Raw genomic sequence first — 18,515 nt, forward strand, 5'->3', positions numbered from 1 at the left:
GTAATATGTAATTTGTGTAAGTAAAACAAGGCGTTGTGTATTTTGGAATATGTGAACATATGTGAATGTGTTGGTTTCCCTTGCCCTCTTTAGTTCTGTATGTAAAATAAGATGAAAATCAATAAAGAGAAAGTGTTAAAAAAAAAGAGAGAGAATGATGAAGGAAAACCAAAATGTGCTGTGTGCCCTTAAGTGCTAGCAAATGAAGTAATGAAGCCAGCAAAGCTAAAGTTGCATCTCATTACAAAGCACCCAGAGTTTTATCAGCATGAAGTTTACAAGGGGCTCCTCGGAAAAATTTTACCCAGTGTAAGATTCCCTGGTCCCCCCCCAAAAACGAGAACCCCTCCTTTAAGTTATTGACTCATCTCTCAAAGCACAAAGGCAAAACTGTAATGTCTTCAGCAAAAGTTAAGAGAATATCTTTAAATAGTCATTCAAATAACAATGTAGAAGCTGGCAAAAAAACAACAACATTGTGTATAAATATAGAGCTGTATATGAAATGTGTCTGTGAGTACTTCAAAGTAGTCCAAATACTCAGTGGTCCAAAAGTGTCATGGTCCTGGGTCGTGCGACCCAGTGTTTTGTGTTTAGTCTATTTTGATGTTTATTGATTGTTTAGGTTCATTTAGTTATTCCAGCTCATTTGTAATTATATTACCCTTGTATATAGCCTCCCTTGCCCTTCATGTGTTTATGTCCGTGTGTCTTGTGTTGTCAAGTTCATGCTGTCGCTTCTGTCATCTTCCCCTGTACTGAGTCTCCCTGGTTCGTGCGTCTATCTGTCATGAGTCATGTCTGCATGGTTATGTTTAGTTCATGTCATGTCTAATCTCCATGTTTCCTGTTTTACTTTGAAAGTCTGTATTGAATGTCAGTGTATTCAGTTTCACTCCTCCTGTCCTGTCGTTAAGTTCATGTATATCAGCTGCGTTCCCATGTGTGGCCACTTCCCCTGATCATCCCTCATGTGTATTTAGTCTCTGTGTTTCTTACAGTCTGTGTCGCGTCGTCTGTGTTCTCACCCTCCATGTTTCCATGCCCGGTCTGTTGTATTCCAAGTCATAGCCTTACCTTAGTTCATTCCCAGTTTAGGTTTCTGTTTAGTTATTGCTTTTGTGCTGCCCTTATTCTTGTTTGTTTCTCTTGCGTTACCAGCCACAATAAAAGGCTCGCTTTTGTTTAAAGTTCACTCCCGTCTGCTCACTTGTGTTCGCACCTGGGTCCACCACACACACCACCGCACGGTCTGTCACAGCGGATCGTGACACAAAAGTACACTTAGCAGATGCTGCTTGCTCTTCTCAATGGCACCAGCAGGACCCGGAAGGAAAAGTTTCCTCACTAACAGAAGGATGAATAACAATGACTTAAAGGCTACCACCTGCAAAAAATGTAATTGCAAGAGCAACACACACAATGATATCACATCTAGACATAAATACAAATAAGATGGCTTGAGGAAGGTTGCAGATGAGAGCGGCAATGGATCCAAAGCAGAAGCGTCGGATTATGCCTTCAGGATCAAGGGTGCAGACATCGAAGTCCAGCAGCAGCAGTCAGCATACAGCATTAAGGCAAAAGGCCTGCTGGTGGGCACCTGGGATACCTCACACATCATTAACGACATAGCCAAGTTCAAGAGCTCAAACCAGAGACGCACAGGAGCTGGAAGATGGTACCCTGTACAGAGGCATCGCCCAACAGAGAGGGGGACGCAGAGATGTTACTGATTGACGATACAGGCCAGTGATGCAAAGCAATGCTGAAAGATGCGCTGTTTATTCCATCATACCCCCAAGACATTTTCTTAGTAAAGTCAGCCACTATATTAGCAACAGTCAACTTTAAACAAGGGCAGGACATGTTGACCCACAAGGACGAAACATTCAAACATTCAGTTGTATGGCAAATTATACATATATTTGCAAACTGAAGTTGAGAGTAATGATAAATGTAATGCTTGTCATGACGAACAGGGATGGCATGAGATATTAGGTCATTGCAACTATGAAGATATACTAAGATTTCAGAGTGTTAACGGTATGCAAATTACATGAAAAACTGACAGACCTGATCAGGAATGTGAAGTGTGTATCCAGGGAAATCACAAACCCGGAACAGAAATCCCAATACAAGAGCAAAAGCTCCTTCACAAATGGTACACACAGATTTAGCAGGTCTGATGGCCACTAAATCTATTGATGGGTACAAATATGTGCAGTCATTCACTGATGATTATTCAAACTCAGTGTTTGTATATTTCCTGAAGACAAAAAACTGATACACTGCAAGAAACAGAGAAATTTCTAGCAGATGTTGCCCCATATGGCAATGTAAAATGCATCAGATCGGACAATGGTACAGAGTTCACCTGCAGAGATTTCCAAACCCTGCTAAGGAAAAATGGCATTAAGCATGAGACATCAGCGCTGTACTTACCCCATCAAAATGGTACAGCCGCGAGGGGGTAGTGTACTCTTTTTGAAATGGGCAAGTGCATGTTAATTGAGAGTCACTACCAAAATGCCTGTGGAACTATTCCTATCCAAACAGCAGCTGTAACACAGAACAGATGCTGTAATAAGCGAACAGTTATGGATTTATCAAAAAGGGAGAGAAGAAAACTTAGTCATCTAAATGACTTTGTAACTGACAACAGTGGTAGCAACCATACACTACCATAGACTACTGATAACAGGGCAGTGTGTGCTGTCCCACACACATTTAGAATCATCTAACTCAAAGAACTGGATTAAAACTATGGATGAAGAAATCCAATCATTAAGGGAAACGACACTTTCACCCAAACCACTTCACCAAAGAGGAAGAAAACAGTGCGGGGAAAGTCGGTTTATTCCGTTAAGAGTGACATTGAAGGAAATGACTAATACAAAGCGAGATTCATAGCCAAGGGCTACAGCCAGAAGATGGGGATAGATTATGGAGAGACATTCTCACCAGCAGCTAACTTAACAAGCATAAGAGTTCTGTTACAGAAAGCAGCGCAGGACTGTTACTCCATCAAATGGATGTGAAGACAGCATGTTTACACGCTTCCATCGATTATGAAATCTACATTGATCAGCCAGAAGGTTATGAAGAGGGGTGAGGTAAAAATCCTTGTATGAGTTAATCTGGTTGTAACCGGCCCTCGAGGCCATGAGTTCGACACCCCTAAAACGCAGCCGTGAAGAGAGGATGTAATGTGTGTTAGTGTGTAATAAAATTTCCAAAGAACTTCCGGATATTTTGCCTCTGTTGTCATTTTCCTTCGAGTTGATCGCTGTTGATGCTGCGTTGCTCAACAGCAACGATATCCTAATACTTTAAGGTAATTGTTGTGCATATTGCATAGAATTGAATGTAACTGTATATTATACATTAGATGTCAGATAACTAAATAATTCTGGTTAAATCATTCCGTCAGTGAGACACTTTGATAAGTTTTCACATATCGAGCACCAAAACCTCTGAACTGGTGGACAGAACCAAAGATCATGGATGTAATTGTCAGGTACATTGCCTTGACAGTGTGAGCAGTTGTTAGAAGACGTAAAACCCATCCTGAACATCCATTGACATTTACTGTACAATCAATGTAGTGTTTTGTATACAAAACACTACATTGATTGCATTTAAAATTAATGCATGCATTAAAATTAATGCATAAATTAATGCAATATATTGCATTAATTTTAGATTGGGATTTCTAATCAATTTAAAGGTTTGCAAGCATATTTGAGACCAGATGACTGATAGATCCGCTTCCCATTTTGCAATAGGGAGGGATATTGGCTCATCTATTTTAGAGAGTGTCTTATGTATTTTAGACAGTAATTTGGGGGGTTTGAGATTAAGGAATTGTACCACACTTGGTGGTGTTTGTAATTCGACTTGATTAGGTTTCAATTTCTTTTTTACTATAGATTTTATTTTTTGATATTCTGGAAATCTATTCTTTTAGATCCCATACTTTATATCTAATCTGTCAAACGGAATTAGTTAAAGAATATGGTAACACCTTTAAGATATTTCTGAAAATGATGATATACATTTTTTAAGTGGATCTTCTTTAGTAATTAAAATTCAGAAACAACACCGAATTATAAGTCTCATGTTTGTTTTTAGTATCTGTCTCAGTACTATCCAATGAAAAAGATAAACCCTCTATAAATTAATAATTTGTTTTTCTCTTCAACAGGTCCAGTGATGGTGGAAGATGGTTTAATATATATAAAAAAAAATAGACCAAGAAAGGAACCTGTTTTCTGCAAACAAAGTTTTTCTATGACATGTGGCAAATATTTCTTTAAAGTGTGAATAGAAAGTGTAAATAAAATAAAAATAAATGTCTACGAGTGTGTGCCGTGTGTAGTGTAGTAACAAAATCCAGTCTTGGTTTGAAGTAACTATGGGTCATATGAGACATAAGCTATCAATACCTCAGAATGGCCCCTGAATGCCCTAATGTGAACTTGTTGTTAGGAGTAACCAGGTGAATAACATTAAAGAAAAAAAATCAGGCGATATATAGGCCTATGTTTAAAAAATATAATTCCTCGGTTTTTAAATGATTACTACTTCATCAAATTCCCATGACTCCTCACCAGTAAAGAAAAGAGGAAAAGGGGAGAGAAAGTTAAGGAGGAGTAAACGGAAATGATCCAACAGGTGCTGGAGGCTCCTGAAAGTCGATCGTTTGGATCCAGCAGCAGGTCTGACATATTCCTCTTGATTAAAGAAATGCTTGCATATATTTTGTGCACCGCGTTGGCGGTTTTACCCATACTAATTTACTTTCGGAATCCTTATTTTTTGAAAGATTTATATTGCACATTTATTTCCATTTATGTCGGTATACGCTTGAGCAGAATTGAGAAAAAGTTTTACAGTATTTTAGATCGTTTTCTAGACAAAGTGGCGGAGCATCCGCATAAGAAGTTCATAGTTTACGAGGAAAGCTCCTACACGTACAGCCAAGCCGACAGAGAAAGCAACAAAGTGGCCAGGGCTCTGTTAACGCATGCCCACCTCAAGCAGGGGGACACGGTAGCCCTCTTCTTGGGCAACGAGCCGTGGTTTGTATGGATGTGGCTCGCACTGTCCATGCTGGGATGCACAGCGTCCTTCCTCAACGTCAACATAAGATCCAAATCCCTGCTGCACTGTTTCTCCTGCTGTGAAGCCAAAGTCCTGATCGCTGGCGCTGGTAAGCTGCGTAAATACTGCAGTAAGCTGTTGGGGTTTGTTTTAATGAAATTAACTAATCAGTAACTAATTACTGATTACTTCCCCAAAAAAGTAATCCCATTACTTTACTGATTACTTATTTTCAAAAGTAATTAATTACTTAGTTACTTTTTAAAAACACGATTTACAACCTGAAGAGGTGATAAAGCGATAGATCTTTCAGCCCAATTCTACTTTTTCTACATAATCCATCATACAAAATGTAATCAAATGGAAAAGTCTCTTTTTTTTAACTTGTTTTATTAGTTTTAATCTTTTAACTTTATGCAGCAAGCAAAAATTTAATTATATGCAACATTCTCTGACTTGAATAAATTAGTTTAACATTTAAACCTATTTTCTGCACATTCCAGCACATAAAATAAAATATTTTTTGTGTTTACACTCACTCTTTCAAATAGATGCAAGTAAAACACAGCAGAAAATAAATAAAGTCAAAGACTCAGCGGTCCTGTTGCTCTATTTTCACATGTAAAGCAGGACTACGGTAGGCGGAGGTTTACCCTGGTGCAGGTGTGCCGAGGTCAGTTGATATATCTATCTATCTATCTATCTATCTATCTATCTATCTATCTATTTATCTATCTATATATAAAATTAAGAAAAATATGTATTTAAAAATTCTATTCCTCAGTTTTTTTAAATACTTTACTACTGCTACATCGAGTTCATGTGATTCCTCCCCAGCCAAAAAAAGAAGAAGAAAAAAAGAAAGAAAAAGGAAAAACGTTAAGAAAGAGACTCACAAATCACAGCAGGCAAAGGGGGGTGTCGTCCCATTTTAACCCCTCGAACTCTCAAACTCGTTCAAAGTTCAGGAGGCGTAAACGGAAATGATCCAAGGGCTGGAGTCCGTTGAAAGGTGATGTATGAATCCAGCAGCAGGTCTGACATATTCGTCTTTTTTAAAAAACAAAAATGCTTGCATATATTTTGTGCACCGCGTTGGCAGTCTTGCCCTTACTGATTTACTTCCGGAATCCTTATTTTTTGAAAGATTTAACATACACATTTATTTCCATTTATGTCGGTATACGCATGAGTAGAATCAAGAAAAAGTTTTACAGTATTTTAGATCGTTTTCTGGACAAAGTGGCGGAGCATCCGCATAAGAAGTTCATAGTTTACGAGGAAAGCTCCTACACGTACAGCCAAGCCGACAGAGAAAGCAACAAAGTGGCCAGGGCTCTGTTAACGCATGCCCACCTCAAGCAGGGGGACACGGTAGCCCTCTTCTTGGGCAACGAGCCGTGGTTTGTATGGATGTGGCTCGCACTGTCCAAGCTGGGATGCACAGCGTCCTTCCTCAACGTCAACATAAGATCCAAATCCCTGCTGCACTGTTTCTCCTGCTGTGAAGCCAAAGTCCTGATCGCTGGCGCTGGTAAGCTGCGTAAATACTGCAGTAAGCTGTTGGGGTTTGTTTTAATGAAATTAACTTTAAACGTGCGCATATCTTTCGTTTTTTAATATCACGTGATCATATTGTCTAATTCATTTAAAAAGATCTTTTTGTATCTCTGACTATTTTTTTTAATCTGGGAGGTTTGGACTGCACTAAAGTTGCATGGGTATATCTTATTAATTTCACCATCAAATAGATCGACTGTTTATTAAACACACATTTATGTAACCCTGTAATGACTGATCAGCACCTCTTTTCTTTTTACCTCCCTCGCTCTCAGACCTTCAAGGAGCAATAGAGGAGGTGCTGCCCACTTTGAAGCAGCAGGGTATCCTTGTGTTTATCCTCCGTGAGCACTGTCATGTGGACGGCATCGAAAGCCTCTCTGACAAAATTCAGATGGAGTCAGACGAGCCCCTGTCCCGTCAGCTCAGGGCCAGCATTAACATCAAGAGTCCTGCGGTGTACATCTACACATCAGGAACCACAGGTAACCTCGAGGGCTTATCTGGCCTCGTGCAGAGGTTGAGTAATTGAAGGAGCAGTGGGGAGAAAAGTGATGACGATTCTAATGACTGACAGGATCCCATGAAAACAGCACAATAGTCATTTAGCTTTTTTCATGAAAATTATTAACCTATCACCATAAAAAACCCCCTCATTATTTCATCATTTGGTTTGGTCCAGGTGCACGCGCTCCTAATTGACGTCAGAGCGGGATGTAGGATGGATCCGTTAAGAGGGATGTCTGGGATTTTAAAAAGAAAAGAGAGACAGCTGGAAATTAAACTCAAAGCGACGCTCACATGAAAGAAACTGTCTGACTTTCCTTGTTTTAGTTAGCTTACTTCATTTATAAGAGTAAATAATATGTTTGCATTATTTTAGCCAACGTGTAAGGATACAACCAAACTCCTTGTACATAGGTATACGGTGTAGATAAGAAGTGAAATTCGTGTATATCCAAAAAGGTAAAATATATTTTATTTGTATCGGGTGTAAGGCAGCGGTCCCCAACCCCCGGCCTCGGACCGTTACCGGTCCGTGAGTCATTTGGTACCGGTGTTGTGTCAAAAAGTGATTGTCTGCCAAAAACTGATTTCCGGTATTTGCCAAAAACTGATTGCTCGTATTTAAACTGCTATAAGTAACTTGTTGGGCTATAATATGTGAAACATATGTCAAATGCATCCCTTATGGATGACATAAAGTCATCTTGAGCCACAAACAACATTCGTGTAACAAGGTAGAAGCCGCAATCAGTTTTTGGCAGTGACTTTTATATAACCTTTATTTATGCAGTTAAAAAATCTCATTAACATTAAAAATGTCTTTTGTAAGAGTAAGTTGGCCAAGAGCACAGCAGAAATGGTAGCAAATATTACAATAGTTCTGTAAAAATATTTAAGTGGGGATAAAGGGCCAGATTGGTTATAAAGTAACACAGAGTTGTAAAGATACGTGAAAAACGGATAATTTTTTAATTCTCTATATAACCCCTTTGTAAACCCTGTTCACCGAAGTCTATTTACGAACATACGTAAAGATATTACACATAAAAAATACACAGAAACATTGGAAATCACTTTTTGGCACAACACTGAGGCTCAGGTGTGAAATGTATGGTTTTCAGGGTTTTTATCGGTTTTCAGCGTTACTTTGTTATCGTTTTTATCGTTAACTCGGTTTTCCTGGGTCTTTTCACGTGTTTTATGAATAAATCTTTTTTTTTTCGGTACCGGTACTAGTTTTATTTTGTTGTATTTATCCGCGACAACTTAAAGGCCGGTCCGTGAAAATATTGTCGGGCATAAACCGGTCCGTACGTGGCGCAAAAAGGGTTGGGGACCGCTGGTGTAAGGTACCAGTTAGTGTACAAAAACAAAAACCCAAACTAAATAAAAAGAAATTAATGAAATAATCCTATAATGAAAAATATTACAAATAAAAAATCTATTTATCTAAGCAGAATATTGACCCATGTCTGCACAGTGTTATATTTTAGGAGTTTTCACAGTTCACAGTATTAAATTGGTGGGACACCTGAGAATGAGGACTAACTGTGCTACATCTGTTTTTACAGGGCTTCCAAAAGCAGCTGTGCTTAAACACAAGAGGGTTTGGAGGGGAAGTTTTCTCCTGACCTTTGCTGGTGTGCGCTCAGATGATGTCATCTACATAAATCTCCCTCTGTATCACAGTGCTGCTTTTCTTATGGGACTTTGTGGAACTATAGAAAGAGGTAATACATGAAACATTACCTAAAAATAAAACCACAAATCAAGATTTCCACTGAATTTATTGCAGGTTAAACCAACATATACATGACCTCAAACTACACCCGCTTCCATTGTTTGTACTTTGAAGTCCTAAAGTTCGCCTTGCAGAGTTTACAACACTGAACTCTTAGCATGAAGCGGCATATTTGCTGAACTCTGTATCTTTCCATTTTTAGGCACCACTGTTGTTTTGAGAAGCAAGTTCTCTGCCTCCAACTTTTGGAATGACTGTAGAAAGTACAATGTGACTGTCATCCAGTACATAGGCGAGGTTATGCGCTACCTCTGCAACACACCAAAGGTAAACACAAATTTAAGGTCATAGTGATGACAATATTGGGATATGCATTAGAAGCTCAAACTGTTTTAATGATTTCTACCAACCTGCTTCAGTCAGGAGCATTGTTTCTTATGGTCATTGTTTATGTTCTCACCTCTCCTTTGGCCTTCTTTTAGAGAGACAATGACAAGGATCATAAGGTCCGACTGGCCGTAGGGAACGGAATAAGGGAAGACACCTGGGTTGAGTTCCTGGAGCGATTTGGGAACATTTGTATCTGTGAATGCTACGGAGCAACTGAAGGGAATGTTGGCTTTATCAACTATGGTGGGAAAGTTGGAGCTGTTGGCAGAGAAAATTTTCTCTACAAAGTAAGATGTAATAATAATAATAATAATACATTATATTTATAGGCACCTTTAAGACCCTCAAGGTCACAAAAAAGTAGCAACAATGCAACAATACAACAAATATTGCAAAATAAACTTTAAACATAAGGTAAATGAGGGGAAAAAAGCCAGCATGAAAGTATGAAAAGTAAGCAAGGTAAAAATAGACCGAGACGGAATCAAGGGTATGCAATTCTGAATAGATGGGTTTTGAGACGTGATTTCTAATTAATGAGAGAGTTTGTAGTCCAGAGATCTGGTGGAAGTGCATTCCAAAGTCTCGGGGCAGAATAACTAAAGACTCTGAGTCCCATGGTAGTCAGGCGAGCAGGTGGAAGAGACCGAAGGGAAGCTGAAGCGGAGTGTACGAGGGGATGAGTATGTATGGAAAGATCAGATAAATATGGAGGCGCAAGGTTGTGAAGATGGATAGATGTGAAAAAGAAAAGCACACCCTTTTTCAATTCTAAAGTTACATAATTATAAAACGATAACATTAGTCCACCTTTCTTTATAATGTCACTTCAAGTTGCTTCAGTTGTCAGACAGATGGTCTCACATTTGACTCTAGAATACTTTGGTATACGGAGGAGTTCATGGTCAACTTAATGACTGCAAGATGATCAGGTCCTTTGGCTGCAAAACTAGTCCAGACCATCTCCTCTTCACCATCCTGCTTCACAGTTTTTATGCTGTGCTTGCTTTTCACAAAATATGCCACTGTGTACAGTTCATTTTCCCAAAGGTCTTGTGGTTTGTTCAGATGAATTTTGCAAACCTAAGCCATGCTTAGAAGAACCATGGCTTAAGTCATAGCTTTTTTAGAGAAACCTTTTTTTCACTCAAGTAACTTCAGTCTCAGCTGAATGCAACAACCTTATAAAGAGTACATTTGCATAATGGCTGAAACTAGTGCCACTGGTGGACAATTGGCTGTGAGTCTCTGTGAGGCCAGTGAGCCTTTTTTCAGAGGTTAACTTGACCTCTGTATATGGAGATGTGGCATGATTTATATGACTAACTGCTTATTCTCTTCAATGTATCTGTAAACTGTTTCAGATGGCATGCAAATATGCCCTCATAAGGTTTGACACAGAAAAAGAGGAGCCAGTCAGAGACTCCAGAGGATTTTGTGTTGAAGTCCCAAGAGGTGAGCCTGTCTCTTAAGGTGCCGCCTTGCCTTTTAAGCTGCTATTTAAACGTATACTGTTACTTTTACTCGCAGGAGAAACTGGTCTGCTTGTGGCAAAGATTGGAAAAAGAACACCCTTCAGTGGCTATGCCAAGGACAAGCAGCAGACAGACAAGAAGAAGCTAAGAGATGTGTTCGAGAAGGGCGACATGTACTTTAACAGTGGCGACCTTCTAAAGATTGACGACGAGGGATTTCTCTTCTTTCAAGACCGCATTGGAGACACTTTCAGGTCTGTGAAACATAATAAATGAATTTGACAATCTGGGTGAAAGGTCAGGACAAGGAGTACCAGAGAGTGTTTTTTGTCTTAAAAGCACAACTTAGTGTGACCCCCAAAAAGTTGATTCTGTTAATCTGGATGTAGCGTTTTCAGTGGGAGAAACGTTATGTCACTCATCCAAGTGACTGCACTCAAACCAGCGTTCCTCCCCGTCTAGGATGTGTACATCGTCATCATTGAAAGAGTGTCCACTGCCCTGCAAATGTATAAATCCTGGCAATCCTCCTGGCACTTTACAGCATACACTATATTACTCTGTTTGTGTTGGGAAAACCGATCCGTGGGGTGGACCAATTTTTGGTGCAGCGTGTTTTGGGGTTTAAAAGCCACAGAGACTCAGTGTTTAGAAAAAATGCATCTCAACTGATCCAATACTACTGACACATACGGGATCAATACAGGTTTGCGCTTAGGCAGCAGTTGTCCTTCTGTCTGGAACAGCTGGATGAATGTTTAACAGATTGCTTACAATCTGGGGTTATAGTTGTAAAATAAGGCCAGAAAGTTTACTTCTTCACTTGAAATAGAATTTAAGCTATGGAAAAAACAGTAAAACCCTCAAGTTTAGGATATATCATATATAATTTCAGAATTACGGACACTGTGGTGAGTCTAATCTAATTGCTTTCAGTATTTTATTCTTTATAGTTAAACCTAAACATCTTTGATGAACTATTATCTCAGTGTTTTAGGGAAGTTTGTTACTTTTGTGTGTCCCTGCTGAAAAAAGATACACTGCAGCTGAGTTCTGCAAATACTCTGTATTATATCTGTTACAGGTGGAAAGGAGAAAATGTGGCAACCACGGAGGTGGCTGACCACCTGCTCGCAGTTGACTTTGTTGAAGAGGCTAATGTCTATGGTGTGAAGGTGCCAGGTAATAATGACACTAAAAGCAAGATTATTGTGATGTATGTCTCATAAATATTACAAACATCTTTTTTTTCCAGAATTCTAAGAAAAAAAACTCAGAATTCAGAAGTTTTTTCTTGGAATTCTGAGATTAATCGCATATTTCTGACATACTGAGGAAAAACTCTGAATGTTTGGATTAATGTCTGGATTCTGAGGGTATTTTTTCTTCTTTTTACTTTGACCTTCACTGAATAGGACATGAGGGAAGAATTGGAATGGCAGCGCTAAAACTGAAAGAAAATATGGACTTTGATGGCAAAGCTTTATATCAGCATGTCAAAAACTACTTGCCCAGCTACGCAAGACCACGCTTCGTTCGCATACAGGTAAATAAAGTTCAATGAATGATCACATTAAGATATATCTGCATACATCTTAGCAATAATCCCGTAACCATTTCATTTTTCTCTGGCAGGATGCATTGGTAGTGACGAGCACCTTTAAGCAGATGAAGGTGAAGCTGGCAGAGGAAGGTTTTAACCCTGCTCTCATCAAGGATCCTCTGTTTTACCTGGAAGACAATAAGGGCTACATACCCATGACTCAGGAGTTATTCAACTGCATTGCAGAAGGAAGACTCAGGCTTTAAACGAGTTCAGCGCTGATTTTTTTATTGTCAGTCTCAAAAACATTAGTGTTTACATTAATCTTTACATTGTGGATATACAAACATATAATGGCATGCATTTCATTTTTTTATATTTCAACTGTTTAGTCTGAAATACTTTCTTGTTTTTAATGATTTTTATATGAGTAAATCCCATATCGCCGACACTGTTATTTGGTGACTGTGTTGGTTGACTGTGTGCTGAAGTAAACTGCTTATCAATCAATAGGTGAATTATTGTGTGGATGTGAGGTACACTTTGTGCTGGTTTTGGGCTCGTCAGAGGAGTTTAGGAGCAGTGGAAGTTTCCAGTGGCGTAGGAGGGGGGGCTGTGTTTGTTACGGCAGAGGAAGACATACAGTTCACTCTTCTGCAGGTGGAGGGTAAGTGCTTTTGAGCTGCTGGAGAAACCTTCAGAGGGCAGCAGAGCTGGTGCCGACCACACTGCACCCACTGGTTACAGAAGCTGGGAACGCTGTAGAACTTTGTCAGCTTTTTCAGGACCTGTTTTCCCAGATCATTTGAAGGCATCTCCTCAATATTTATTGTTGCACCAGATCCTGTTGTTGAAGGCACAGGAAGGCCACCAGCAGCATCTTCGACTATAGGCCTCGTTTCAAAATCATAGCCACACAGGGACCTGATATAAGTGTAAGGCAGGGGCTCGCTGCTGCAGCTAAGAGATCGCATTGGTCTTCTAGACCGATTCCAAGCTTTGTCAATCCACAACTCCACTTGAGCTTTTTCCAGCCTGGCAACAGCATCCTCTTTCTCATCAGACCGGGTGTCTAAGACCGGGTCTTGGTATTCTTCATCACCTATTACATCATCTTCCCCTGATTGTGACTGGTCTGCATAATTCAAAGCCTGTGTCTCAGCCAGGAGAGTGGAAGCTGTTTTACAGATAATGCCCCAGTCCCTGAGGATGTCATCGGCAGTAGTGTACTGTGAGGTCACCGTAAACCGGATGATGCGTTTGGTATAAATATCCGCAGGAATGAGGTACATGGTGCCTGACCGGGTCAGTCTCCTCAGCAGCTCCTGGGTCAAAGTGTTCCCTCCCAACAAAAAGAAGATACATTAAAATGTTTATAAGTATTTGTGTAAAGCCACAAAACCCTTACTAAGACATCTGTGTTTACCCTTTTCCTACTATTTTTGCCATTTCATCTGGGAACTAGCTGACCACATTCAGGTATATAACAAACCACCATTGAACAAGGCGTAATCGGGACTTCTTAGCACATGTCAGTAATGATTTTCTGGTGAAAACTATAAGGTCAACATATTTATAGTTTACTGCACAATTCAGGTACAAGGACAAGTTGCATACTTTCAGGCAGAAGACCACCAGGCCGAGGTGCCTCTTAGCAGGAACCTCAAAATCTGTGTTGCTCCTAATATGAGACTCCAAGAGTTTTGCCATCTCAATCCCCTAAAAAACCCCCAAAGCAAACAAACAAAACTTCACATTAAATACACTTTCTATAATGGAAGTCTAATATTGATATCTATTTTAGAAGAATGCCACTTACATGTCTGATATGAGCCTGGAGGTTTTTCAATCCAAAGGAGCGCAGAACAAACCAGAGCTTCAGAGCACGGAAGCGTCGACTGAGAGGTATTTGCCAGTGCTGAACCAAAGAAAAAAAGTAGTGTTCAGATGAGACTGTAACATTTTGAACTGGTGAATAAGTAATGATGACGAACCATAAAGTCGGTGGCTGCCAGTGAGTTTTCATGTCTGAGGTAAACAGGATCAACACTGAAGGTCTGCTGGAGCTTGTATTTATCCTTTACCCTGAGATCAACAGTTAATTAAATCACCAGCTTAAAAGCATTCTTCTGTTTAAATTTGCACTTTGTCAGATGTAATTTTGCAGATATTATAGAGACAGAGTTGAGGTATGGCTTAAATGTCTCTACTCACCAGAATGCTGTGCAGTCAAAATGGACCATCATCCACTTAGAAGGGTTGAAAACAAAAGAGTGTGCAAATTCAATGCCCTTCATTGACCAGCGGAGCTCCGGACAAAAGTAGGCAGAGCCAGCATACGCGGCATCAACATGGAGCCAGAGTCCCTCTTCCTCACCTGCAAAAAGATTTCAATTTCACTTCTAACTTCATCTTATGTATGCAAAGAAAAAAAATAAGTCTGACTCTGCAGTATGATTTGGAAGTAAAATTAAAAGACACACAGACTGGTCCCAGTTCCGATAGCTTATCGAAGGCACACGCTCCAGTAGTTCCCAGAGTTGAACACAGCTGAAAATGACAGAATGGGTCAGATGAGATCCAACATGCAACACGGGTTTGTTGTGTACTTTTGAAGCTAAAAATCACAGTTTCCTCATGATATGAGATGATATACAAGTGTCCCGATTAATGATGTACGACGTTTTGCTACTTATTTTCATATTTTTTTCCAAGTTTAAAAAGAAATTATTCGGACAACTTTTCAGTTTTAAAAGAAATGAAGCTGAACTTCAACTTCCAGACATTTGATTTTCTTTAAATGCACCATCAAAAAATAGATTGTAAAACAGTTTCTGCATGCATCTGTGTTTGCCATGCAGCAGAAAAATCAAACAAAGGCACTGATTGGCTGATGCTACAGTCTGCCGATTCTGATTTTTATATACTGCAGCGTTAGTATATGCTTTTAAAAATGTGATGGGTATTGTGGCACATATTAGGTAAGCTACTAGATTCAAAACAATATGGGGATTCTTAAATTCTCTGCAGAAATGTCCCATTGAGGTTTCAAACACACATACCAGGAAGGGGACAAGTCCTCTTGCCCTGTCTTCTTGTATGGCTTGTTTCAAAGTGTCTCCTCTCAGAGACAACTCGTCATCGGTCGGCAGAAACCTGATCTTCACCAGTGAGATCAGTCCTGCCTTTTCAACTGATGAATGAGCCTATAAAAGCAACATCTGATCAGTTTTACGGTTCAGTTTATCAGGCTGATAGGAAGCTCCTGTGCAGCTTACCTGATCCGAAGCGTAGGCCACTAGTCTTGAGTTTATGACGGAGTCGTCCACGTCCTGGTCAAGCTCGGCCCGCAGCTGCAGGATTTTATCTTTCCTGGCTGCCAGCAGAGCAACCAGTGTGCTCTCACTGACTGTACTCTGACGAGAGAGCCAAGTAGGTCAGAAACACAATGAGGCCCCGAAAGACTGTAAACTTCGTGGCTCTAGAGCAAACAGATTAGGATGTTGCACACCTGCAGGATGCCTCCACCTCTGCTGTCAGGATGGTAGTGAAGAAAGAAAGAGGGGAGCTCTAGTGCTTTACACAGCCAGTCCATCACATTCATTTCCAGCTCTGTGCATGCTGGGCTTGAGGCCTGAAAAAACAAGCAAATAAGACATCACTGAAGCAGATGGTAGCATGTGATTGATTGTCTTTTTGGTCATTGCGTACCCAAGTGAACCCAACACAGTTGATTGCATCTGCCAGCATATCCCCGAGCATAGAGGGCCATGAAGTCAGACTGGGATAGTAGGCGTGCATGTGAGGGCTCTGCCAGTGAACCACCTGGGCAGAGAGATAGGAAAACACTCGCTTGCCATAAATGTATTTCCTGATCATTTCAGTGAACTGAACAAGCAAGGTGAATTTAAATTGGGTTTTGCTGCGACACTTACCCCTGGCATGATGACCTTCTCAATGTCATTGAAGATATTCTCCCAGTCCTCCGGCTCCGTAGGTGCAGCCTCAGGAAGAAGCTGCCTCATGTAGCCAGGTTTCACATCAGGAATGACCCTCCTCTCCCTGATGGAGCCCAGGTACTTTGTGATGTAGTCCACCATCTCCTTACCTGATCAATAAGAGATCACTGCAAGTTATTCATATTCATTTTCTTTATTATGTGCTTGTTGGCATTTGAAGTTAAATATCAACATCATCCAAAATGAGTCCATGATTACCTCTGCGATTGTATTCCTCAGCTTGCATTTTCGGAGATGAGACCTCTTCGAGTTACTTTGTCGTGTGTAACAGGTGACTGCAGTGAGGCTTTGTGTATTTGGGAGCAGAGATTACACCACTATATAGATCCTGTTGTGAAGAACACGCCCCAAATTGGTGACGCATTTGAACCACAAGGCAAATGTCTTTCATGTATTTTTTCCATCACTGGCTTCACATTTGCACTAAATATTTACTTTCCTCTTGCAGCCGGAGATTTTATTTTTTTTTTCATATCCACGTGAAATGATACAGGATTAGAACAATATAATCAATAGTGTAATAGGTTATATAAAAGTTATGAAGAATTCTTTTTCACCATTACACCTGAATCCCTCTGTAATGCAGAAAAATAATTTATGTGTCAAATCAGATTATACAGAGACCCTTATATTTTCAAACTGGTGTTCAGGCCCCCTCACAAGGTTTCTGTTGTTTTTTTTTTGTGTGCGTGTGTGTAAATTATATATTTGGTGACATCTCTCTGACCCTTAATCTTTAGGGAAACACAATTCGATACAATTAACCTCCAGTCTCATTTCCTCCCCTCTTCTTACTCCAACAGGTTATGAATGATGATGGATCATGATGAGCGATATTTTCAATGTATGATGACTCTTCACAAAGTAATAAAAGTAAAAAAACAAAAAACAAACAATAAATGTAAACACAGTAAAAGGTACTGGGATGATGAGGGAAAACCATTTATGTCATTAGCTTATTGCAGCCTTTTAAACCCTGACAAAAGCCTGAGCAGCACCTGGACTGTTCGCACACTGCACTGTTTACTATGCATTGTGCTCAGCATGTGATAGCTCTCATGTGGTGCTCTGGGGAAACCAGTCGCTGGATGACAATCGAGCCACAATTCAAACCTACAAAGCACGCATTATTGGTAAGTCACCGAGAGAGAGCAAGCACACTGAAATTAATAACATGTTTATCTAAGACATATGTAAACATATCTAATCAATCAATGAATTCATGAATCAAAAATGAATAACTGGCAAGCAACAACGGAAGATTTATTTTTTTACTCTTTCATTTATTTTAATTCATTTGTAGTTATTTTTTGTAACACACTGTGCACGCTTGTACTTGATTAAACTTTACCATTAACCATTTACTGCTCTCTAATAATAGTATAATTCTTTCATTTAAAATGTCATTAGTTTTGTCACATAAGATGAAAAGAACCACACAAAGTTAAAGAAATCCATAAATGCACTTGCATCAGTGTTTATTCTATCATTTCCTTCATTAAAGCTGCGAACAAGCAACTTCGCATGGAAGCTTCTAATCAAATGTGCCTGGTTTGAGAGCAAGAAAAGGCTTCATCACTGAACTTCTCCACATTCCCAGCGTGGTTCCAGAGATACACACAGGCTGTTCTTTGCTGCAGGTACTGTGACACACTTTTAGTGGCAAAGGTGAGGTGGATCTTCCTAATTCTTACATACAACTGTCTGCTTGTGAATGCAAGTATCTAATGAGCCAGTCACACAGCAACAACTCCATTTGACATTAGCATGACAGCATCTAATGGGAAAGAAAAGTGATTTAAATGACTGTGTGAGGGTTGACAGAGAAATGGTCTGAAAGAGGAAAATATCCAGTGAGGAGCACTTCTCTGGGAAAAGTTTCTTCACATCAAAAACTTGAAGCAGATGTGCTACAGCAGCAGAAGACCACACTGATACCCACTCCTGTCAGCTAAGCACAGGACATTGAGGCTACAGTTTGTACTGGATCACCAAAACTAGACAGCAGAAAATGTGAAAAGTGTTGCCGGGTCTGATGAGTAGATTTCTCCTGCCACATTCAGATGGTGGAGTCAGAACTGGGTGTAAACAACATGAAATCATGGCTCCTTGTGCACAACACGGAGCCTTTGGGGTCATATTTAAGTAGGTACTAGTAGGTACGCAGTGTTGGG

The 18,515-nt window shown here is 39.9% G+C and overlaps 2 protein-coding genes across 5 annotated transcripts; one reads left to right on the forward strand and one right to left on the reverse strand.

Annotated features, from left to right (window-relative positions):
• Positions 1-5,535: 5,535 nt before the first annotated feature.
• On the forward strand, positions 5,536-12,850 carry LOC309707434 (long-chain fatty acid transport protein 2-like). 4 transcript variants are annotated; one of them, XM_082534761.1, is made up of 11 exons: positions 5,536-6,118; positions 6,324-6,640; positions 6,942-7,151; positions 8,745-8,903; positions 9,117-9,241; positions 9,397-9,591; positions 10,669-10,759; positions 10,835-11,033; positions 11,864-11,961; positions 12,195-12,325; positions 12,415-12,850. In XM_082534761.1, exons 1-11 carry the CDS (start codon positions 6,090-6,092, stop codon positions 12,586-12,588), a joined length of 1,728 nt encoding a protein of 575 aa, XP_082390887.1. In that variant the 5' UTR covers positions 5,536-6,089; the 3' UTR covers positions 12,589-12,850. The 4 variants fall into 4 exon arrangements, with proteins under 4 accessions (XP_082390887.1, XP_082390889.1, XP_082390888.1 ...); XM_082534763.1 differs by having other exon boundaries at positions 6,472-6,640; XM_082534760.1 differs by having other exon boundaries at positions 5,726-5,779; positions 5,944-6,640.
• Positions 12,851-12,875: 25 nt separating this feature from the next.
• Positions 12,876-18,383, reverse strand: hdc (histidine decarboxylase). The gene is made up of 12 exons (XM_082513312.1): positions 16,540-18,383; positions 16,258-16,430; positions 16,034-16,147; positions 15,834-15,956; positions 15,601-15,738; positions 15,385-15,528; positions 14,806-14,872; positions 14,537-14,699; positions 14,317-14,407; positions 14,142-14,240; positions 13,940-14,041; positions 12,876-13,668 (listed from the first exon to the last, which is right to left on the reverse strand). Exons 1-12 carry the CDS (start codon positions 16,565-16,567, stop codon positions 12,886-12,888), a joined length of 2,025 nt encoding a protein of 674 aa, XP_082369438.1. The 5' UTR covers positions 16,568-18,383; the 3' UTR covers positions 12,876-12,885.
• Positions 18,384-18,515: the final 132 nt, after the last annotated feature.

The sequence above is a fragment of the Aulonocara stuartgranti genome, assembly GCF_965226115.1.
Source record: "Aulonocara stuartgranti genome assembly, chromosome: 1".
Classification (NCBI taxonomy): domain Eukaryota; kingdom Metazoa; phylum Chordata; class Actinopteri; order Cichliformes; family Cichlidae; genus Aulonocara; species Aulonocara stuartgranti.

Coding starts and splice junctions, on each gene's coding strand:
- LOC309707434 (XM_082534760.1), top strand. CDS start 6,175: ATGCTTGCATATATTTTGTGCACCGCGTTGGCAGTCTTGCCCTTACTG. Junction 11,034..11,863: donor CGCATTGGAGACACTTTCAG/GTCTGTGAAACA, acceptor TATCTGTTACAG/GTGGAAAGGAGAAAATGTGG. Junction 12,326..12,414: donor CACGCTTCGTTCGCATACAG/GTAAATAAAGTT, acceptor TTTCTCTGGCAG/GATGCATTGGTAGTGACGAG.
- hdc (XM_082513312.1), bottom strand. CDS start 16,567: ATGCAAGCTGAGGAATACAATCGCAGAG. Junction 15,739..15,833: donor GAGGTGGAGGCATCCTGCAG/GTGTGCAACATC, acceptor CTCTCTCGTCAG/AGTACAGTCAGTGAGAGCAC. Junction 15,529..15,600: donor TGGCCTACGCTTCGGATCAG/GTAAGCTGCACA, acceptor TTGCTTTTATAG/GCTCATTCATCAGTTGAAAA.